A 23,861-nucleotide genomic window follows, 5' to 3' on the forward strand; every position below is an offset into this window, starting at 1 on the left:
TCTGCAGACGGAGTCCTTCAACGATCAGTCTACCACTTAGCAGACCAACTACCTGACAGGGAATGAGGAGGCTATCTCTTGCAAATTCTCCTCCAAGACAGGAGTCAGCATATCTGACAGGGAAATGAGGGAGCTGTCTCTAGCGGATTATCTGGGACGAGTGAAGGTACTCTCCTCTGCTTGGCTGGTTTGCGTTAATCTATAGCGATAGAACTGTGTCATTGTCTCCAGGAAGCACAATGCAGGGCCGGACTGGGAATGAAAAGCAGCCCTGGAAATATTTGGACACCAGCCCCATGTATTGTATTGGGTGGTCGAGATCTTGTGCCCACACGCCACACCCCTTACACACGCCTATCTGAGCCAAGCTATTTACCATCCAAATAACTATAAATCATTCTTTTTAAAGCTATATTAAATTGTTCCTTTACGGTAACAGAATACCACATTAGTATTATATAATCCCAGGAACCAGATAAGGCCCAAATAAGTACCACACTGACACCCAAACACACACACCAGGACAGGCTCTGCCACACCGACACCCAAACACACACACCAGGACAGGAACTACCACACTTACATCCAAACACATACACCAGGACAGGCTTTGCCACGCGGACACCCAAACACACACATCCCAGGACAGGCACTACCACACTGACACCCAAACACACACACACCAGGACAGGCTCTGCCACACCGACACCCAAACACACACCCCAGGAACGGCTCTGCCACACCGACACCCAAACACGCACACACCAGAACATGCTTCGCCACACCGACACCCAAACACACACACCCTTACCCCCCCTTTGGCCCCTCACCCCACTGGACCCTGCAACTTTCAAAATATCCCCATAATACATATCTTTTAGGACATTGCTTGATTAGGTAGTTATATAACTTTTACCCTGATATCTTAACTCCCAGAAGCTAAAAAAGTTCTTTTTTTTTTTTGTTTCTTTCAGGTGTGTTGTTGATGGTTCCCTTTTTCATTTCTTCCTTGCGTGTATGTTTTATTTTGAGTACTTTTTTTAATAGACATTCTCTTTTCTCTCTCCAGATATTCTCTCATTTATCGTGCCCTATTTGTGTGCTATCCAACTCCTTATTAGCATAAATTATTTAGTATTTTCATGCCTTACACATATCACAACAGTGGTTTGTGAGAGAAGTGCATACATATAAATATGGTAGGATACATATATATATATATATATATATATACATATATATATATATATATATATTATTTTTTTCTATATTTTCTATGCTTTACCACACTTTGGTGACCATTCTCCTCCTTGTGTACTGTATCATTCCTTTTGTTTATTATTACAGATGCATTACATTGTTTTTCCAATATGCAGTGTGAGATCAGTGATGTCAGTAAACAATGTCACAAAGGCATGGTCTCTATATTGTTGCATTTTGTCCTCTCTATAGGGATCAGATCGAAATGATCTGCGAAGAAATAATCTGCGAAGACACACATCCCATCAGCTTGTAGTCTCAAAAACTGAATTCATGTTAAATTAAGGTCATTCGTTGGATACAGGCAACCACTGTCTCTGAGGGGACATAATCAACGTATTGCATCTTTTTTCCAGAAAAAAAATAGCTCTTCAAAGGAGAACTCCCATTGTAGGAAAACTTACATAATATTTGTAAGGATGCATGGATGTTCATGTTTTTCCCAGTGTGATTTACAGGCAGTACATCCAGTGTTCACTAGAGTTGTGTGTCCCCTTCCATAGCCGGACATGGGACCCTAAGGGGCAGTACTAGCTTGAGTGCTAGCTACGTTAAGTTACAGTATTGTTGCATTTGCAGGAAATTATTAATGTTGTACACCAATATTTACGTGATTACATTACATGCAGTGTCACATGTGAAGCAATAAGGCACCATGCTCTAATCTTCAAGAGGCTTCCAGGTAGCAAGAACTAGCTTTTCAAGTAACAGAGGATCATGGTAGGAAAATACTCCCTTTGAACACAGAAATACATTTACTATAAAAGTTACTTTTTGCAACAAATATTACATACACATTCCTTACAGCCAGGACAGGACAATAAAAAAGCATTAGTTGGGTGGGAGTTTCCTTTAGATATTTTCAACCTAGATCCATGGACATGGAGGTGGGAGGTCTTGTATATTGGTGCCACAGAAGCACAGTACTGCACTCCCACATCACCCAGCACAACTCTAGTCATCAAAACCCCCAAACTAGGGTGACATTTTCTTTATGGAATTCAGGGATACTGTGGTTGGGGTTTCATTGAGGTAGTGGTTTATAGGAATTCACAAGTTAAATATATATACCTACACTCACTTTCATTCATTTGTACACTCTACCAAAAAGCATATTTGTTTATGCCCCTCTCTTTGTGTTTTTATTTTAGTAACCTTTTTTTTCCATTTGTGCCCACCCATTCCTCATTAGCTGCCGCAGAATCTGTTTCTCTTCATTTCTCTTCATAAAGGGTGGCAATCTCACTAAACAGGACCACAGCTTCCTCTAAAGAAGTTCTTCATTTTTCACGCAAAGTTTATGCAGGATTTTATGAATGTGTATGCATTGGCAGCTCGCCCCCAAACACATGCAATGTGTTCCACATTTTATTCAGTGACATTACATTGTCTCAGAATCAGATCACCCAAGACAATTGACTTATCCCCTGATTTCAAAAGGGTCCCTGACAATCTGGGACATGCAAACAGACCAGGATTTATTATTATTATTAGTATCATCTTTTATTTATATTGTGCTTCATACAGTATGCTCAAGAGGTATGACAAGTCTAGAAATGGCAGATTTAGACAAAACGATACATTAGGTGGAGAGGGCCCTACTTGCAAGTTTACGATCTTGAGATTATGTGTATCCTTGTCTAAAAAGAAGTACTTTAATGTGTTTTTTTATTGAAGTTCTTGCGCCCAAGCTTGGATTATCCACATCTGTCATCTGTGCATGGTTGCACTAGTGCTGACATCTGTTCATGGCTGCACTAGCGCACAAGCATTGGGAGAACATGTTCATGCTCTTCCAATGCATCTTTCTTTAGTAGCTGAGTTCAGCATTGCACGTAGCACCACCATATTGTACTACAGATATACTAGTGAAATGGAGGGTTCAAAAGCTCAAGAGTGTTTCTCACAGAAATACTGCAGGGCACATTAAGGCTAGATCTTCTTGTTTAATTTACATTAAATTGGATTCATGAGTGGAATGGAGTGTGAGCTACTTGTGAGAATGTGTGCATGGCTTCACCAGGCGGCACAGCAAGTAGGTTAGCCCTGGGACTTCAACAGTTAGGTTCAGGTGTTGGGCAGACATTGTAGTAAACAGTAGCCAGTTGTTTTAGGACTGGGTGCCAGGTGCATCTAGTTTGGGAGAGGTTTAAATAGTTGTAGCTGTGAGGGAAAGTCAGCTTAAAGGGATACAGCACTTTGAAAATTTGCCCTTGTTGCTTTATTGGGGTAAGAATTCCCTGGCGAAGCAGTAACTGTGGCATCTTTTAATGCTGGTGGGTTCTGTCTCATTAGGGAGATGCTGGTATAAACTAATTGCTTGAATTTGTTACACTTATCTCTTATTTATTTGTTATACTGTATGCTAATTCCCAAAAAAAGAACAAGGGCCTTTTCTATCCTGTTACTTGAGTCTGTCTTTCTGTAATGGTTTTTTCTATTTTATATTACCTGCACATCACATGACAGGATTAAATGAAGAGGAAGGACTGCAGATGTTGAGATGGAATAATAGCACGGAGAAAGGTGTTGTCAATAGAGATGAATTGAAGTCAGATAAATTAACATGGTAGAAAACTGGAATATGGTATACCATATCCAATGGGACTTGCCTTCATAAATAAATAAATACGAGGGAAACACTGGAAGCTAGTGAAGGAAGCAAGGGTGGAAGATGACATAAGAAAGGTGGGAAAGGTTGTTAGTAAAGAAGAACAGTAAGTGCATGCGGAGTTAGAGGGGCATTAGTGAGGGGAAGCGCAAGAGTTGGAACGTGGCAGGGTAGAACATGGGTGGTGTTAGATAGATATCGTTTTATAAAATACTATATCCGGGGCTACTGGAGGAGGGTGATAAACCAAGTAAAAATGCGGTGTAACCGTGTGGAAGATGGTGTATGGATATGGGTGCCTAGAACGAAACAGACAAGGAGGAGGAATTTCAGAGAGAAAAGCGAGGAGGTCACATTGGGTGATATCGACAGCTGTGCGCTCTAATAAAGACTAGTCTAGGTGGCGGAGGGATGCGTCCGACTGTGTGAGCCGGTTGTGCCGGATCTTTATCCGTGAGCAGCCTGTATGTGGTTGACTCTCATTGTGAATGAACAGCTTTGGAGACTAAAGGACTCCCGTTGCTTGTACTGTGTCCTGCTCTCACACTCCCTCCATACACCCCACATCCTGTGCTTCCTTCCTTCCATTGGATACGTTAAGTCTGCAAACCTTGCTCCCTGCGTACAAAGACAAAGCTCCAGGTATATTTATACACAAAGCCCAGCAACTCCCAACACTCTTACCTCTCGTTATACGCACCCCTCCGAATATTGCCACTCTCTTTGTAATGTCTCTCAAGTGTTTCGTGCCCTTTGGTTCGTTCCTCTGCCTCCGTTTTTATTTTATCTCACGGGCTATTATCATATGTGTTCCGTTTTAAAGTTAGTTCTTATTATTGGGATTCTAATTCCTACATTTCTTTTTGAAGTCTCGTTATTTTGAAAGTCTCACTCGTCCTTTAACTTGCAGTCCTTTGTCCGGTTTCACTCCATGTGATAATTTGGAAGCATTTATTACCTATGGTTAGCTTGCATAATGCCCTGGTTATCAGATCCCAGCACTTTTAATCCTTTCACTTCCAGACCTTTGTCCTCTACGCATTTTTGGTTTATTTTAGTGATTTTAGGCATTTATTAATTTTAGTAACTTATTTTGCCTTTTTTAATTGTTTTTGTCACAAAGTATTTTTTTATTTTCAGATAAACTCTGCCTGAGAGTGAAGGATAAAGGGAACGAGGAATGCCATCCGTGATGGAGAAATCCATTGGCTCCACTGCAATCATCTCCCGCAACAGAGCAAAATCGGACAGTCTGGCCAGCAATTCGGAAGAGGACAGCAGCGAGGACGAGACTCCCAGGGGTGAGGGGCAAAGTAATTGCAGGAGAATGGGTTAAACAATGCTGGGGAGCCGACAGCACAAGGGTTAATGTATGCTTTACAGGATCATTGTGAGACAGATTATATGGAAATGGCAGGAAACTGGTTACATTAAATTCTCAAATATCACTATAACCAGGTTATTGGAGGGGACAGACTATGCTCTGCCAGGTCATTTAAAAAGTCAATGGCAGGAAAGGTTAATGAATTGTAGTGAGTTGATATGATTGGCAGAAATTTACCAAAAAAATATTTGTAAGATATTGGCAGGGAGGAGGTTAAACCACAGCCCCCAAAAGATTGTTTCATGTTGTCATGGGTACCTGCTTATCTAACATTGTTGTTTGCCTTCCTCTCCATGCTTAACCCCTTTTTGTTTCAGACTCTTCTTCAGTCTGCTGGTAGCACATCTCATCCTTACCCCACCCCTCTCTGGACATGTTCTTATTCCTATTCACTTGTAATCTCTGGTTATTTTGTGTGGATCCCACTCCCACCAATGCACACTGCTCCCCATTTGAGGCATTGTTTAACCCCCTAGTGTTTTTTTCACTACTGCTTCATCCAGATCTGTGCTTTCCCTGTTTCTTCCCTTTAGGTCTGCCTACTGTTTTCCTCATCACTATTATATGCTTTCGTATTGCATGGCCTTGCCTTTTTTTTTTTATTATAATCTCCATCCATGGTTCAGGCGCCTGCTACCCAAATCCTTTATTTAGCTTTGCATGTTCTTATTGATTGAGCACGGTGTTGTAAAGGAACACATCTCGGTTTCTCTCTAGGCTTCCTGTGCTTTCCTCCCTCTTTTTTTTCCCTTTTGTTATCCACCCCCCCTCCTCTCTAGTTTGTCCTGGTACTACAGCAACCTCGCCTCTGTCTAATCTGGCCTAATGCTGCTGCCCCAAACATGCTCTAATGCTTTTGGCCTAGTGCTTCCTGTTCCCATCTCTTACTCTGTCTGTAGTGTTGCCTGGTCCCGGCCCACCCCCCTTTTTCACCATTGTCTTCCCTAAGCACTATCTGCTTTCTTTTTCACTGATGCCTGGCCTAGTACTGTCTGCACACTGCCTGCTTTTTCACTATTGTCTGGTTAGCACTGTATCCTCCATGTCCATCTCTCTTATCTGGCCTGCTGTTGCCTCTTTCTTCTGGTCTAGGACTTTATTCAGTTTGTTTTTGTTTATTTAATGTCTCATCTATTTTTGAACCCTATCCTTTCTCTAATGCTGTTACTTTTAGCACTGATGATATGTTATAGTAGCACCGCTAACTTTGGTCTTTGTGATTTTTCTCCTCCCACCTGGTCCTTCGTCCATTTTACCGGTCATGCTCTGCCTTCCCTTTCCCCCCTGAGCGTGAGCTGCCTGCCCTCTGTTTCCTGTTCTAAAATACTCTGCTGCCCTTTCTTTCCTCTCTGTCCTAGCCTGTTCTGCCTTCCGTTCTACCCCTATTTCAACAGGCTTGGTCTGCCTGCCCTTTGTGTCTTTCATCCTCTATTTCTTATAGTGCTTCTTGCTGTGTCTCTCTTTCTGTCTTTATCTGGCCTGGTCTCTTTTTCCTAATTTCTTTTGTGCCTACTTTCTCACCTCCGTCTGTGCATTTCTGTCCTTCTCTGACTCCCCCTTGCAGTGTTGCTTGTTGTCGTCTCTTTATCTGGCCTAGTCTCCTGTTCTGATTCCCTCCATTATAGCATAAAGTCTCACAGCTATCTGTTCTGAAATCTGATTCTGACCCTCTAACAAAGTCTGATCTCCTCTAGCACTTACATTTCTTCAATTTTTTCTTTCAATTTAAGCCTGTTCTTTTCTCGCATTGCTTGTTTATATTCAGTACCCTCTTATGCCTCTGTCTATTCCTGCATGTACTCATTATTTTGCGCAATATGGTATTGTTATCTGCAGCATGGAGCATTTCTCTCTTCTGCCTTCATTCAGGTCTATTGAACTAACTTGGTGACAGAAATTTAGATACACAAGCTGAAAATTTAAACTAAACATCTCTAAAAAAAAAACTGACTGCTAAATGTGGTTTTAGTTAATGTATTAAGTTACACTAATTGCTGTCACTTTCCCATTACTATATTTTACTGTTCTGGACTTGTAAATAAACCAATGTGTTGGTTGCATGTATATAGATATCCACCTTATATGTATACCACTCACATTTTGACTTCCATTTCTTGGATCTACATGATTATTTCTCTCCATTAGCTTCCCTCTCTGAATTGTTGCAAATATTTTGTGATATGAGTTACAAATTAAGACTTTTGTCTTATTTTACAGCTCATTTGAGAACCTCTATTTAGTGCAGGAAGCATTCTTCAGTGTGCTTCTTGCACATGTTCAATAGAACTCATTCTATTCAGTGGGAATAGCAGCAGCCAATCACATGAATGCAGTTCGGTCAATGAGATTGGCTGTTGCAACACCAACTGATTTTAATGTGAGCTCAGGTTAATGCTGGAGAAAAGATGCAGCACAAGCAAAGTACCGGTAAGTGCTACCAAATCAACAAAATAGTGGGTTTCTCTTTTGGTGGCACATACTTTGCTTGTCCTGCCCGTTTTTCTTCTTCCAATATTTGGACTATTTGCTTCAAATTTTTCCAACCCTGCTACTTGTCAGTCTGCTTTGCCCGTCCCTAACTATCTCTTCAATTTTATTATTTAACTGGCCAGTTTTTTTCTACCAATGTCTTCTTGTTACATGCTTGCTTCTTTGTAACTGAAAGGAAGTTTTACCCACCTATATTCTTCCTTTTATGTATCAACTTTACTTTGTGTCAGGCTGTGTATGTAACCCTCTTGCTCCTATACTATGCTGGTTAAAGTTTTAATTTTTCCCATGGTCCAGTGGTTGTCTGGAGTTTACAGCCTAACAATATCTTCTATCTGCTGCAGTGAATGTGAGCTGGTGGGCAATGCTTTGAAGCTTAGATATTAACTACCTCTCACTTGTGTTCTTTTTACAGACAGCATGATACGAGTGGGTTCTGACTACCAGGCTCAAATTCCACAATGTAAACCAGGTAACTGCATAATTTTTCAAAAATCCTCAAATCTCACTGTACCCTAATATAATTGGATTTTGGTTTAAACACCGGTGGTGTAGTGTGTTGATATTTCCATCCAGGTATTGCTTTTCATAAAGTTTTTGCAGTTATGAAGTATATTCCTGTTTTGCTAACCACTTTTGGAGTCACTCCATGCTAGTTTAAAAAAAACAAAAAGAGACTTTATACTTGTAATTTAGATCATGTATTAACTGCGTATTTAAGTACAGTCCTTAAATATGGTGCTCTGAATTGTGACGCACAGGTTCCATACATGCAATGGCCCCAAACATACATTCAAAGTCATTAAGAACCATCTTCAGCATGAATAAGAACAAGGTGTCCTGAAAGTGATAGGATGGCCCCCTAAAAGCCTAGATCTTAACATCACTGAGTCTGTCTGGGGTTACATGAAGAGAAGCAACTGTGGCTGCCTAAATCCACAGAACAACCTTGCTTAGTTCTCTGTGATGTTTGGAACAACCTACCTGTCGAAATTTACAAAAAAAAAATGTATGTAAGTGTACCTAGAACAATTGATGCTGTTTTGAAGACAAAGTGTGGTCACACCAAAAATTAATTTGATTTAGATTCTTCTTCTGTTCATTCATGTTGAATTTTATTTAATGTTAAAAATATACTTTTAACATGCCTATTTTTGAAAGCATTCTTGCTTAACAGCATATTTTCACACCTGCCTAAAACTTTTGCACAGCGCTGTTCATCTTGTCCAATGTAACGTTTATTTTTAATTAACAGCAGTGTATAAACTACATAAAGCAATACCTTCAATGTATTTTGTCATTACTAGGACAGTAACGAGAATGCAGCCTTTCACTTCAGTGCCTCACCTTACACTTCCTTTCTTTCTTTTTCATTCTAATTTACAGAGTACTCTCCTGCGCTAAGTAACGCAGAAATGAAGGGAATGCTTGTCTGGTCACCAAATCATATTGTGTCTGATGCAAAGTGTGAGTTTTAATACTTTCTCCATTTATTTGTTGTACAGGAATTTAACAGGATGCTGCAAAATGCTATTGTGTGTCCAATGCGAACACCAGACCAGAGCAGTTTTTGTGTTTTTGCTATGTCTTTATTCAACTGGCATTGCCCACTAACTCATTAAGCCCACCCCCACAAAATATAGGGTTTTTTTGGTTTGTTTGTTTTAGGACAAGTAGGACTTTCTTATAATAATATATATATATATATATATATATATATATATATATATATATATATATATATATATATATATATATATATATATATATATATAAATAAACCATTATTTAGTGTGAGAAATAGCTAAAATGTGGGGAAAATAAAGAAAGGTTTCACCTATAAAAACTATACATAACCAGAACAAATGGGGAGGGGCAAAAAACAATGTATTTAGGTATTTATCCTGTTTTTGTAAACGCCTCATATGTCTGGTATTTCATTTATTTTGACACTTATTTTGGTTAATTATTGATGGCGCGCATCACTGTTTCTATACAAGATTTTTGAAAAGGTGGTAAGCTTGGTGTTGGGCCCAAATAGTGGCCAGAAAAAGAAAAACTGCTAAACAAAACTATAAATATTTTTTGAACATTGACGTTTCAAAGTATTTCACTAGGGGAATTCTCACTAGGGGAATTATTTAATATATTTATTTAAATGTTAAAAAAAAAAAAGTATTAAAGTAGCGCAGGCCGGCGGCATCAGCACCCAGCAGCTGTGTGCGATGGCCGCCTAGTGATGGGAGCAGCGTGAGGGGTGAAAGCTCCGCCCCCTCGCACTGAGCTTTCACCGCTCACGCTGCTCCCGTCACTATGCGGACATCAGATTGCTGGAAATCTAATCTAAACGGCCGATGCGTGCTGATGCCGCCGGCCGGAGCTACTTTAATACTTTTTATTTATTTATTTATTTTTACTTAATATGGCAAGCCGATCAGGCATATTAATTTTTTTTTTTAAAAAAAGTGTTAAAGTAGCTCCGGCCAGCATTTAGATTAAATTTCCAGCAATCTGATGGCTACTGAGTGATGGGAGCAGAGTGAAGGGTGAAAGCGCCGCCCCCTCGCACTCCCTCGCAGACTGCTGGAGCACCGGATGTCGTGGCTACAAGGCAGATCTGGAGGCAAGGTGACATATAGGGGGTTAAAATGCATATCATGGAGCAGAGTGGCATATAGGAGGGTATAAGCATATCAGGGAGGCAGAGTGGCATATAGGGGGGCATAAGGCTTTTCTGGAGGCAGAGTGCCCCATGATATGCCTTTTAACCCCCTTTATGCCACTCTGTCTCCAGAAATGCCTTTTAACCCCTAATATGCTACTCTGCCTCTATAAATGCCTTTTAACCCCCTATATGCCACTCTGCCTCCAGAAATGCCTTATACCCCCTTATATGGCATATAGGGTGTATAAGGCATTTCTGGAGGCAGAGGGGCATATAGGGGGTTAAAAGGCATATCAGGGGCAGAGTGGCAAGCCTGGGGCAAATGTGCATAACTGAGGGGGCAGGTTGGCAAATAAAAGGAAATAAAAACAAAAACCAAAAATGTCTCAATGATAGCTTTTATGAAATATGAAAAAATAGTTTACATGAATTAATAAAGAAATAAAAGTTTCTTACAAGAATATTGTGAAGAATAATGTTATCACTGTTTTGTTCCACTGAATAAAATGGAACTTTTTCATCTAAAAATGTTTGCAGTTTGTTTGATTCCATTATGCGTAATGTATTTAATTTATTAGGGCCTTTTAACACTTTTGCTTTCTGGCATTATGATACAAATAATGTGATAAAAAGAATGTTTTATAGTTATTTGTATGGCAAATAGTGTGACTCGGGTATGTATAAGGGGTGCGTGTGGGTACAAGAGCTTGACCGCGAGATAAACTATATGGGGCTGCTCTCCAAATGTTTCCAGGGCTGCTTTTCAGTCACAGTCCGGCCCTGGTTAATTGTTAACCCCTTAAGGACAATGGGCGGTCCCTAAACCCATTGAAAACAATGCATTTTGACCCCGTACATGCACAGGCTTTGTCATTAAGGGGTTAATCTTAATACAAATCATAATACCAACAAAATAATCATTTATGACCAGTGGAGATTATTGGATGGCTATACAAGATCTAGATGGCACACAATACATACTAAAATACCAACTGACTCATCAGAAATGGCCAATAGAGGTTACTGAATGTATGAAAAATATCTGGCCACTAGCCTTTTATAAGCTTGTACAGGGACACAGCTGGGGAAAAAAAACAAGTAACCCATTTACAGTGGGGCAAAAAAGTATTTAGTCAGCCACCAACTGTGCAATTGTAATTTTCACCATAGGTACACTTCAACTATGAGAGACAGAATGGGGGGAGAGAATACAGGAAATCACATTGTAGGATTTCTAATGAATTCATTGGTAAATTCCTCGGTAAAATAAGTATTTGGTCACCTACAAACAAGCAAGATATCGGGCTCTCACAGACCTGTAACATCTTCTTTAAGAGTTTCCTCTGTCCTCTACTAGTTACCTTTATTAATGGCGCCTATTTGAACTTGTTATCGGTATAAAAGACACCTGTCCACAACTTCAAACGGTCACACTCCAAACCCCACTATGACCAAGACCAAAGAGCTGTCGAAGGATACCAGAAACAAAATTGTAGACCTGCACCAGGCTGGGAAGACTGAATCTGCAATAGGCAAGCAGCTTGGTGTGAAGAAATCAACTATGGGAGCAATTATTCGAAAAAGGAAGACATACAGGACCACTGATAATCTCCCTCGATCTTGGGCTCAATGCAAGATCTCACCCCGTGGTGTCAAATGATCACAAGAACGGTGAGCAAAAATCCCAGAATCACATAGGCGGACCTAGTGAATGACCTGCAGAGAGCTGGGACCAAAGTAACAAAGGCTACCATCAGTAACACACTACGCCGCCAGGGACTCAAATCAGGCAGTGCCAGACGTGTCCCCCTGCTTAAGCCAGTACATGTCCAGGCCCGTCTGAAGTTTGCTAGAAAGCATTTGGATGATCCAGAAGAGGATTGAGCAAATGTCATATGGTCAGATGAAACCAAGGTAGAACTTTTTGGTAGAAACTCAACTCGTAGTGTTTGGAGGAGAAAGAATGCCGAGTTGCATCCAAAGAACACCATACCTACGGTGAACCATGCTTTGGGGCTGTTTTTCTGCAAAGGGACCAGGACGACTGATCCGTGTAAAGGAAAGAATGAATGGGGCCATGTATCATGAGATTTTGAGTGAAAACCTCCTTCCATCAGCAAGGGCACTGAAGATGAAACGTGGCTGGGTCTTTCAGCATGACAATGATCCCAAACACACCGCCCGGGCAATGAAGGAGTGGCTTCGTAAGAAGCATTTCAAGGTCCTGGAGTGGCCTAGCCAGTCTCCAGATCTCAACCCCATAGAAAATATTTGGAGGGAGTTGAAAGTCAGTGTTGCCCAGCGACAGCCCCAAAACATCACTGCTCTAGAGGAGATCTACATGGAGGAATGGTCCAAAATAGCAACAGTGTGTGAAAACCTTGTGGAGACTTACAGAAAACATTTGACCTCTGTCATTGCCAACAAAGGGTATATAACAAAATATTGATATGAACTTTTGTTATTGACCAAATACTTATTTTCCACCATAATTTGCAAATAAATTCTTTAAAAATCAGACAATGTGATTTATGGACTTTGTTGTCTCATTCTGTTTCTCATAGTTGAAGTGTATCTATGGTGAAAATTACAGGCCTCTCTCATCTTTGTAAGTGGGAGAACTTGCACAATTGGTGGCTGACTAAATACTTTTTTGCCCCACTGAAGGCCACTGACATTGATCACTGAAGCCGAAATAATTATGTATCGCTTTTTTTATTTTATTTTATTATAACCTTAAATAATCCTTCTCTCTTTCAAGGGCAAGGTCATCCAGGGGCTGCCGTTAATGATCATATCCCTTTTATAGGCAAGGAGTGATCTTAACTCACAGCAATTGACCTGGAAGCACACTTGACTTCTGGGGTAGTGCTGTTATTTTTCTTTCTTTTTTTGTTTTATTGAGTGTGATTTAGTCCCCACCAGCTTGTGAGGACTGTGGCAAAAAATATTAACCCCTTCAATGCCATGATCGTGTCATACACAGTTGAAGGCTGTTCTTAATGGAGCAATTGGGCAGCACAGGAGGGTTAGGGCTGGTCTCCACGCTAATATGGAAAACAAAGAATTGTGCAGCCTTGTCCCTGCAGCTGCCTCTGGCAGCAGGAACGTTATTGCCAGTAAACCAGCAATTGCGGGGAGAAGCCTCCATGATTGCTCCTGTAGGAGTGATCAAGGGCTCGTGGGGGCTCTTTTTTGCTGTTGCTGATCTGCCCAGGGTTCCAGGCAGACCAGCGGCAGTGCCCCGCGTGAAACCCGTATTAACCCCTAAAATGCTGCGACATTGAACACTGCACTGTCGCTCTTATGGAGTGATTGGGCAGCTGGGAAATGTTGAGGCTGGTACCCAAGCAGCAAATGTCCCTCTTCCCGGATTACTGGTGATTGCACGTTGAGCTTGGAGAATTGCTCCTGTAGGAGCGATCAAAGGCTTGGAGGGGTTGCAAATGGCAGCAGCAGTGCCCCCGTGGTCACCATGATTGTGGCAATGTGGAGGCATTTTTTGAGACGCCGTACTTGGTACGTCACAGAACCAATGAGCTCACCTAAGCATGATGTAACTGGTACATCAACAGACTTGAAGGGGTTGAATAGGGGATCATTGGTATATACAAATAAATACGGTATTATTTTCACAGTTACATTACACACGTGTGTATGTATGTGTTTCAAGAATCTCACACTTTATGACTCCAATATTTGTGGTTGATAACTCTCGGTGATTAGGAGGAGCTTGCTCAGCAAGATCATATGACCCTGCTTTAGCTACTTGGACTGCATGGGACAGGGATTACTGATTATGGTTAGTGTGAGTGTGATATATATGTAAGAGATGTCGTATGTGTGTTTTAGTGTACTTTGTTTTGGCTGAGAATGGTTACTGATTTTTAGTTTGCATTAGTATGTCTAACTGTAGTGTGTGTTTTTGTCAGTAGGGCAGGATTCATTGTGTTTGCGTCAGATTGGCTTGTTGCAGTTTTTATAAGTGCATCAAAGTGGCCCATGAGTTTGAATTTGCATTAGTTGGCTGTACACCCAGTTGAAAAATAAATCACTCAATGGGGAATTTTCCACTGTGAAGGATGCAATTAACTTTCAGTGCCAAATGGTACATGGTTGGCAACCGTGTATCTCATATTTGGTAGATCTGTATGGAGTGCAGTGAAGGTTCTTGAACAATCCCTAACCCAACCAGTGGCCAACTTACCCAGTTCTAACAGAAGTGAAATGGGGAAATGAGAAAGCTGCATGTTGGTCATAGAATGCTTATCACTTTTGTAACACAAAAAAAGGTTGCTGCCTTTAAGCCCCTAATATGGCTGTTACCGTAGTGATTAATGCTAAAGGGGTAGAATTAAAGTGGCGGTGTGCCTGGCATTCCAACCAATTAAATCAGTGGTTTATTGGTTTATTTGTAAGTGATTTAATTTGCAGAGCTCTGTTAAACAGCAGCAGAGCGTTGCAAATTTCAGTTTTTCTCACTCCCGCCACCCAGAGGGTAAGGTGGTAAAATGCTTTTATTAAAAAAAAATTAAAAAATACTTGTTTGCAAAAAGAAGGGTAACAAGTATTTCCATTAATGTGCACATTCTTTCTTTCTTTCTCCTCAGTGGATGAATATATTACTATGGCAAAGGAGAAACATGGATACAACGTGGAGCAGGTAAGATTGCTGCGTCTGTGTTTCAGTTTGTCCCATACTTAATCTCTACTAGTAATGCAGTGTGCAACCTTCTGTTTGTAAAGTCTATGTGCTTCCGCTGTTTTATTCCAATTTTCATTTAACCGGTTCATTTATTTCTACGCTTTCTGTACTATATGTTCTTGTCACATGTATGTTTGGCAGGCTCTGGGGATGCTACTTTGGCACAAACATGACATAGAACGGTCCCTCGCTGATCTAGCAAATTTTACACCGTTTCCTGATGAGTGGAGTGTAGAAGACAAGGTGCTGTTTGAGCAGGCATTTAGCTTCCATGGGAAATGCTTTCAGCGTATACAACAAATGGTGAGACTTTCCAATACTATTTGAATATAAAGTCATGATATTTACTCTTCTCACGTGCTTGCAAATGGAAGCTGACTACACTAATCAAATTTTTTGAAAAGTTAGTCTAATACACCAATAAAGAAGCCTCTGCTTCCATAGCTTCCAGATAAACTAATCCCCAGCCTAGTGAAGTATTATTACTCTTGGAAGAAAACACGAAGCCGAACCAGTGTGATGGACAGACAAGCCCGTCGTCTACAGAGCAAGAGGGATGAGGGGTAAGAAAGGGACTTTAAAAGAGGGGTTACCATAAGTAAAGAGCTGTTGTAAGGAGGAGGAGTTTTGGGTTGTATTAAAAACGCGTGAAAGTGACGGAAAGCTTAGGAAAAAAACAGAATCTTAATAAAGGAAATTTAATGACAACCTACTTGCCTCCAGTAATGATGAAGGTGATGAACCACACAAGACAACAAGTGATGCCGAGCAAGATACAGCAGAGACGAAGAAAGAGGTAAGATTATACATAAGGTAAATGCTTTATGTAACACACTCCGGCTCTAGAGCCACCCCACTTACAGCTATATCCCCGATTGAACACCTGGAAATATTGATACAGATACATGGAACTCTTATAGATTTCATTATGTAAATGATCTTTTCTTGGGCAACACTATTAAGGCATTTGACACTCTACAGGCAGAATACAATTTACCAGAAACAATGCGGATTCAATATGACATAATACTAAATGTTATTAGAAGTTCCATTGATTGCCCTGCAGAAGACATGAAGGACTGGTCAACACCCCTCACAAACCTAGAGAACATCTGCTTAAATCATCCCAATTAAGCACACATGATCACCAAGTGCTATAGTTACTTCTCATCTAGTCTTTCTAATAAACATTCTCATATGATTAGTTGGGAAAAAGAACTAGGTTTTGAAATGGATCTGTCAGAATGGTTTAGGATTGGAAATGGTCTACAAGGGGTCACTCTGTGTGCTTCGTATTGGGAAAACCATCTTAAGATATTTTATAGATGGTATTTATATCCTACTAAACTCAATGTTATGAAATCATCTCAGTCCCCACTTTGTTGGAGAGGCTGTGGAGCAGTAGGACATATGGAACATATATTGTGGTCCTGTACCAAACTGACCCCCTTTTGGTCACATATTCTCACAATGGTCAAATTAATAACAACTTCTATTAACTCTCTGACCCCAAAGATGGTTTTATTCAAAGTGATTCCCAATGTTATTCCCAAAGTACAGAGAATTATCCTTTTCCATTTATTCATTGCTGTCACTTCTATTCTCCCTAGACACTGGGGTAAACAAACTGTCCCAAATACACAACAATTGTTGACACTTTATAAAGAAAATAAATCTCTAGAACTCAGTGTACGTCATTTGACGATAGAATACCCTACATTAAAGTACCATTGGGATGAATTTGATAGGAAGCTTCGTAACAAATTTAGGTCAGAATGGGACTCTAGGAAAAAAAAAAAGAGAAGTGTGTTGTGTCATTTTCTAAGTACAACTGTGATATATTAAGATTATACCTTGTGATTGTACACCTCATTATACTCTCATGTGGATGTACTACAGTATATATGAAAAATTTACATTAACTATTGTAAGTAGCTGAACCCCTCCCTTTTTTTTCTCTTTTTCTGTATTCCTATCTTAAAAGTTATACTTATCTGTTATATGAAAAACCTTTCAATAAAAATTAATTGAAAAATAAAAAATAAAAAAAAAGAGAGAGGTAAGAAACAAAAATGCTTTAAATGATCATTCTCTATTATTGTTACTTTAGTCGCTCTTCTCTCTGGTAGTTACTGACTGGTCCTCTCCCAGTCGCTAAATAGACTGGGTAGTATCTCCTGCTTTACTTGTCCCTTTCATCCTAATTTCCCTAACCTTAAACCCTATAAACAGCTGCCACATTCAAACCCCTCTCTTTATTGTTTTGTTTCTTTTGAACTAGGTTTTGGACCCCCAAAAATCGGCAGCAGGGGGTGGAAAGCCCGGTCCTGTGAGGAAGGATCCTTTGGTCTCTCAGTACAGACATCACCCCCTGCGTTCACGTCGCCGCCCCCCCAAAGGCATGTACCTCAGCAAAAGTGACATTGCCAGTGTGTGTGCCACTCCAGAAATGCCAGCACTCACTCTGTGCCATCTGGATAACCAACTCATTTCACTGAAGTGCCAGGTCAGGAGAAACGGTTAAGTAACACTACAAAATGGGTTTAATAGCACTCATTGCTTCATTGCATAAGAATTGGAAGGTTGAAGAGAAGGAATCTGGGTTTTGTTGGGGAGGAAGTTAAACTTGCTTTGTTAGGATTACTGGCTGAAAGAGATCAACCCATGTGAAATATGGACAGTAAATATGTAAACTGAAGATCTAAAAGCACTTATGAAATACTTCAATAGTTTCTTTTTAACTCTAGTTGTAAATTGAGTAGTATACTGACGTACTTAGCGTTCCTGACTTTTTGGTTTGGATGCAAATAAGTAAATACCAGGGTGTTAAAAGGGGGCGGGATTATATACTAGCACATACTGAGAGACACAAACGGTACAGAGAGGGAACAATAACTATTGTACCCTCTTCAAAAGTATAGTATCACCTAAATAATGAATGCCAATGCAAAGTTAAAAGCGTGAGTGATGGGAAATATTTAACACTTTTGTAGACTGCTTCTCTATAAATCTATAGCCATGTCTATTTAAAATGGATTCACTACCCTGCCTAAAATACTTGGAGAACTTCCTCACCCCAAAGGGTAAGAATAGCTTCTATAGGCACACCAGTGAGATGGCCCATTATATACACTACATTAAAACGTGGAACCACTTTATTGAATTTGGAATGGAAGACTTGAAGTCGTTCTAGAATTTGTCGAGATGCCGAATACCAACATGATTGGTCTGCAATCAATGCCTCCAATTCTCAGGGACAGGTGTTCTTGAAATATTCTTGACGATGTCTTCAAAGCTTGTACTGTAATTCAACTTGACCAATTAATGTATCACGTTGATTGTACTTGTTTTCTGTAAATTAAAGTGATAGAAGACAAATGGAGGATATATTTTCACCATCCTATACCACAAAGAAATGGCCATCAGCAGAGAAAGTATCTAGCCATGGAGTAACTACTCTCCAACTTTCTTGTTACTCTAGTCACTAGTGGAATATGCAAGTAAAACTCACAAAGAGAAAATAAACATCTGGTAGTGACATACAATCTTCATTCTGGAGCAGCCGACTTACCCATCCTCCCCTGGGTTTTCCATTGATTAACACATTAAGAACACAAAATATGTATTCCATGCCATAAGTGGTTCATGTTAATAGATTCAATGAACACTTTTTGCATTTAAATGGGATTCAATTGTTTTATAATAATTGTATTTTATGGAAACAAGGAAAACTGTGATTACCTTCTTGGCCTCCACAATGAGTGAGGAGTGCTGTGTGTACAGCATTGTCCCAAATAACTATAATATAGAGCACTGAACAAACCTGTTATGAAGTCAACAAATGTATTCACTTGGCTGTCTAGTTTACTAGGGCCCTTTGGCATTAGAGTGGCTTTTATCCTGGAAAGCAGACGCATTAAACATCAGTGGGAAGGGGGGACTACAACTTCATTCCATGCAAATATTTGTTGCACATAATCTGACTGAAGCACAATCTATGAAGTGTTGGCATAATGCATTTTACTCATTTCACATTTCCTTTGTAAAATACAGATTTAAAATAGCCAAATAGTAAAATAGACACACCACTAGTAAAAAGGTGAAATGGGTAAGATGCATTATGCCAACACTCATAAACTAATGCCCTTTCTTACCTTTTTATGCCATAAATCATTGCTCAAACAACTGCTAACAGGAAAAATATTGTAATATTTTAATGCTCTGTTAACAAACATGTCACACCTCTCTCTTTCTCAGGTGCAGAACATTAAACAAATGAATAGTAGTTTGAAGCAAAGCCTTGATGGAGGAATTGGTGAGATGAAACCTCCAGAGGTATGACAGAGCTAACACTTTATATCTTTCATGCTCTTTGTATTCTTAACTGCAATGTTTCTAATGAAGTTTCAGTAAGTCTGTTCTCTGCACACTTTCATATAAATGCCTTTTTTCTCCTCTAGTTGAATGTTAAACTGAATTCTCGCTGGACCACAGATGAACAGCTGCTGGCTGTGCAAGGTGAGCGTTTCTCGTGACAGATATCAAAACTACCAACATAGATGGTACAAAGTCTAGGAATAGAGAGCTGGTTCCAATTCAAAATGATAAGGGATGACAAGTATTGTGGAGAGTCATTGTTTAATCTAATAACTTTATATAAATCCAAAGTCTTCCTTCCTCAGCTGTTAGAAAATATGGCAAAGATTTCCAGGCCATCGCAGAGGTTCTGGGCAATAAAACTCCATCCCAGGTGAAGACTTTCTTTATAAGTTACCGGAGACGCTTTAACCTAGAAGAAGTACTGCAAGAGTGGGAGGCTGAGCAGGAACTTACTGCACCTGCTACATCCTCTGATGCCACTAGCAAAACTGGTAGTTCTTCTCAGACAGCTAGTGAGGAAGATGACGAGGTGAAATATCCTTTTCCACCTTTCTATGCATGCCACTGTATTGCCATCATCTTGACCATGTCAGTGTGTGAATGTGTGTGTATATATGTGTATAAGTGGTGGTACATTACATGTAGTTTATGTATAGGTAAATATATATTAGTGACCTTCTGGAATTTTCCTCAAGTATTTGCTTCTGTTCATGCTTTTTCTCACTTGAACTATCTGTTTTAAATAGCTGCAATTTCGCTCTGTAAAATTTAGTTTCTTCTGGTACATTCCTATTTTTCCTAGGATGATATTCAGCTTTTACTTTATCCTTTTTAAATACTTTTTAAAATATGGGAAAGAAAAAAAAATCTCAGAAGTGCATGTGTCTAGGTTTAACGCAGAACTACCGTATTTGCTCGATTATAAGACGAGGTTTTTTCAGAGCAAATGCTTATAATCAAGGTCGTCTCAAATAGAGGTGTGACTATGAGACTAAGATCCAGATCCCCCACAGCGCTGCAGGGGACCTGGATCCTCCCATCTGGTAACCTCAGCTGCTGCCGGCACTTCTACCGGGGCTTCTATCACCGTGCGCCGGCGAAAGTGCGGGCAGCAGCGGAGGTTGTCTACGCACATCGCGCACATCTTCCTGGGCTGCCAGAGAGGAGAGTTCCCCGCAACGCTGGAGGCAGAGTGGCATATAGGGGGTTAAAGGGCATATAATGGGGCAGAGTGGCATATAGGAGGGTATAAGGCATATCAGGGAGGCAGAGTGGCATATAGGGGGGGTATAGGGCATTTCTTGGGCAGAGTGGCAAGCCTGGGGGCAGATGTGCATAACTGGGGGGGGCAGGTTGGCAAATAAAAGAAAAACAAAAAAAATAGCTTTTATTAAATATGAAAAAGTAAATTAATATTTACTAGTAAAACTTTTTTCCTATAGGGTCATCTCATAGGTTTTTTCCCCCCTAAATTGTCAGATTTTGGGGGTTGTCTTATAATCGAACAAATACAGTATTTTTTTCCAATGTAGATCGTCGGCCTGTGGGGAAGGAGTTTTTACCTAATCTTTGGGAATTTTTTTGTTTTGTTTAGTGAAGTTCATTTAACATGTGGCATGCACAAAATGAGTTGTTTTGGGCAGATTTAGTGTAATACAGAAAAAAATGATGTCTTTGTAGCGTACAAGATGCTACTAAGGCTGTTGTTCATGCTGTCGTTATGTCCCATCTTGGCTATTATAACTCTGTCTTAACTGGTCTCCCTTATAACCGGCTCCCCTCTGTCAGTCTCTTCACTGGCTGCCTGTGTGCTTCAGGATTCAATTCAAAATCCTGACTCTTACTTTCAAAGCTATATTTAGCTGGTCCCCTACTTAAATCTCACTCATCTCCAAATACACTCTTACATGGTCTCATTGCTCATCCAATAAGTTGTCTTTCCTGTGCTCTGATTTCTAGTTCTCATGCATGCTTGCAAGATTTCTTTATCAGTTTTTCCCGTGCCCCTCTGGTCCTTCAGATAATCTCCCAACAAATACTTCTTTAGGGATGTCTACAAGCTTATGCCCTTCCTCCCATCTTCTTTTAGACTAGCCACAGGTAAGCTGAGCTATCTCTAAGAGTGGCACCTTTACCTCTTTTGTAATATACACTACCTCCTTCTAGATTGTAAGTTCATTTGAGCAGGGCCTTCCAAACCTCTTGTTTCTGTAACTCAAATTATGTTATCCACTGTTGCAGTGCTGTGGAAGATGATGACCCTATATAAAACAATCATAAAATTCAGGGTTTCTATTGTTAGGTAATGTTGATGTAGGAAAAAGTCTGATTGTCTTTGGAGTCGAGAAGGAGTCCCCTTTTGGTACAATGTGATTTTTATTTTTTCCCCTCCCTATATCTATATCAAACATCTGTACTCCAGGTGAGGGGTTTCCTTGAAGCACCTGAGTAACTATGTGGTTAAAGTCTGAAAGTCTGCTCTACGTTTGTAATGACGTATTTTGTTTTTTGCCGTAGGTACAGATCACATCTGTTTCATCATCTTGCCAGACAATGCCACCAGCTGCCACACTCTCCCTTCCTCCTCCCCTCCTCCGTCCAGCATTGCCCTCGGCTCCCACGCTGCACCGCCAGCCCCCTCCACTTCAGCCAGGGCGTTTGCTCCAACCACGCCCACCACCACTTGTTCGTCCTGCACCCAGGCAGAGCCCTCGTGCTCCTCCAGCCTTAGTGGGGAATCACGCAGAGCCTGCTTTCTCTTGAGGACCTGATTCATCACGCCACTGTGGCTAACTGGGGGGTATTTATGTGTGGTTGCACGGAAAATTGTATTTAATAACTCAAGAATTAAGTGCACAGCAAAGCAGATCATCTCCAAGGTTCCATATAAAGCTGTATGTGAGAAACCATAAATGGTTTGCAGTAGATCATGAGTTTGGGTAAATGCAAAATGGTGAAAACTTTTCCATTTGTGGAATTAATTTATTTGGGAGGACAGATGTAACTAACTAGGGTGCTGCCGAACTGCTCCATAAGATTGAATTTCTTCATCCAACATGATAAATCCTCTGTTTTGCAACTTGAATTACCTTTGCAAGAAGAAGTGCTCATGACAAAGGACAGTGCAGAAACAAATAAATTGTTACTATGTAATTTCAGACTGTGAAAACACTGAGTGTTTTCTAGATTTACCAGTCCTTGCTTATGATAGCTGCTGCTTCCCATCATTGATTTAGGATGTAGAAGTGTGTGTGTTTTGAAAAGGGCAATTAGCTAAACGGGGGAAATGTGTTTGGGGATGTGGAGGAATTGTACTTAAGACTGTCTTAGAAAAATGTTGCCATATCTTTTTAAAATCTTTATCTGTATAAAATGCTCTGTGTTCTTCCCTACTGAACATGATATTCTGATTTGCACATAAATCCTCTCTGTCAAGAACCTGAGGATGTCAGGGAGAAGGTGGCATTTTGAAAGTTTCTTGGCAACATTAGTTTAATGGTTTCTGGAGGCACACTCCTTCATGATGTAGTGACTTTTAACTTTATTAGTTCTAAAATAAAAAACATTTTTCTAATGTTTGCTGGTATACTTCATGGAAATAGGTTTAATAATGCAGTACCACATGAGACCACAGTGATAGAATTGCATCAAAAACCGTAGTAGATGTAGCGAATAAAAAAAAATTGGAAAGTGGAAAACATATAAAATCCAAATTAAGTTAATATATATATTAAAGATATACAATGTCTGCCACACAGAGCGTAGGTGGAGACACTGATATCAGGCAGGACCGAGATAAGGGTTCAAGGTCAGCCAGGCCGAGGTCGGGGAACCAGAGAACAGGAGTAACAATGGACAAGCCAGATCAGCAACAGGAAACTCAAACAGAAACGCGTACTGAGGAATAGGCACTATTAGAATAGGCATGGCCATCGGAAGGCAAGGCGCCAATTTAGAGTTTCCCGACAAATTTTCAAAGTCTCGTTATGTCACTTCCGTCGCCCGCCATCGTGAGTGTGTTGTGTACGTAACCTCCCTATACAAGGTGAGGTAATCTCTGCCGCGCGACAGTGAAGGACGTGAAGAGGACCGTGTCAGGATGAAGGAACCGGAACAGTCTCCTGCTTGTGGCAGCAGAGGCTGTTGTGTGGAGTTGGGGGGTCTCCCCCTTCTTTGCTGAGGCTGATGTGGAACGGAGGCTGAGGGTCTCCCCCTTCTCTGCAGTGTCTAAGGCTGCTGTGTAGAGGCAGGGGGTCTCCCCCTGCTTTGCTGAGGCTGCTGTAGAGCAGAGGTGGGGGGGTCTCCCCCTTCACCGTGGTGGCTGAGGCTGCTGTGTGGAGGTGGGAGGTCTTCCCTTCTCCGCGGT

The 23,861-nt window shown here is 40.5% G+C and overlaps 1 protein-coding gene across 1 annotated transcript; it reads left to right on the forward strand.

The window, feature by feature from the left end:
• The first annotated feature begins 4,377 nt into the window (after positions 1 to 4,377).
• On the forward strand, positions 4,378 to 23,069 carry RCOR2 (REST corepressor 2). The gene is made up of 13 exons (XM_053448680.1): positions 4,378 to 4,513; positions 5,012 to 5,172; positions 8,161 to 8,217; positions 9,132 to 9,212; positions 15,021 to 15,073; positions 15,257 to 15,418; positions 15,560 to 15,678; positions 15,839 to 15,911; positions 17,397 to 17,621; positions 19,373 to 19,450; positions 19,576 to 19,633; positions 19,798 to 20,024; positions 22,013 to 23,069. Exons 2-13 carry the CDS (start codon positions 5,052 to 5,054, stop codon positions 22,256 to 22,258), a joined length of 1,500 nt encoding a protein of 499 aa, XP_053304655.1. The 5' UTR covers positions 4,378 to 4,513; positions 5,012 to 5,051; the 3' UTR covers positions 22,259 to 23,069.
• The last annotated feature ends 792 nt before the right edge of the window (positions 23,070 to 23,861 follow it).

This window comes from Spea bombifrons, chromosome 10, assembly GCF_027358695.1.
Source record: "Spea bombifrons isolate aSpeBom1 chromosome 10, aSpeBom1.2.pri, whole genome shotgun sequence".
NCBI lineage: Eukaryota > Metazoa > Chordata > Amphibia > Anura > Pelobatidae > Spea > Spea bombifrons.

Bases quoted from the DNA above. Each gene is read 5' to 3' on its own strand.
- RCOR2 (XM_053448680.1), top strand. From the start codon at position 5,052: ATGCCATCCGTGATGGAGAAATCCATTGGCTCCACTGCAATCATCTCC. The intron at 8,218-9,131 runs GTAACTGCATAA...TCTAATTTACAG, and splicing joins AATTCCACAATGTAAACCAG to AGTACTCTCCTGCGCTAAGT. The intron at 15,074-15,256 runs GTAAGATTGCTG...TATGTTTGGCAG, and splicing joins ATGGATACAACGTGGAGCAG to GCTCTGGGGATGCTACTTTG.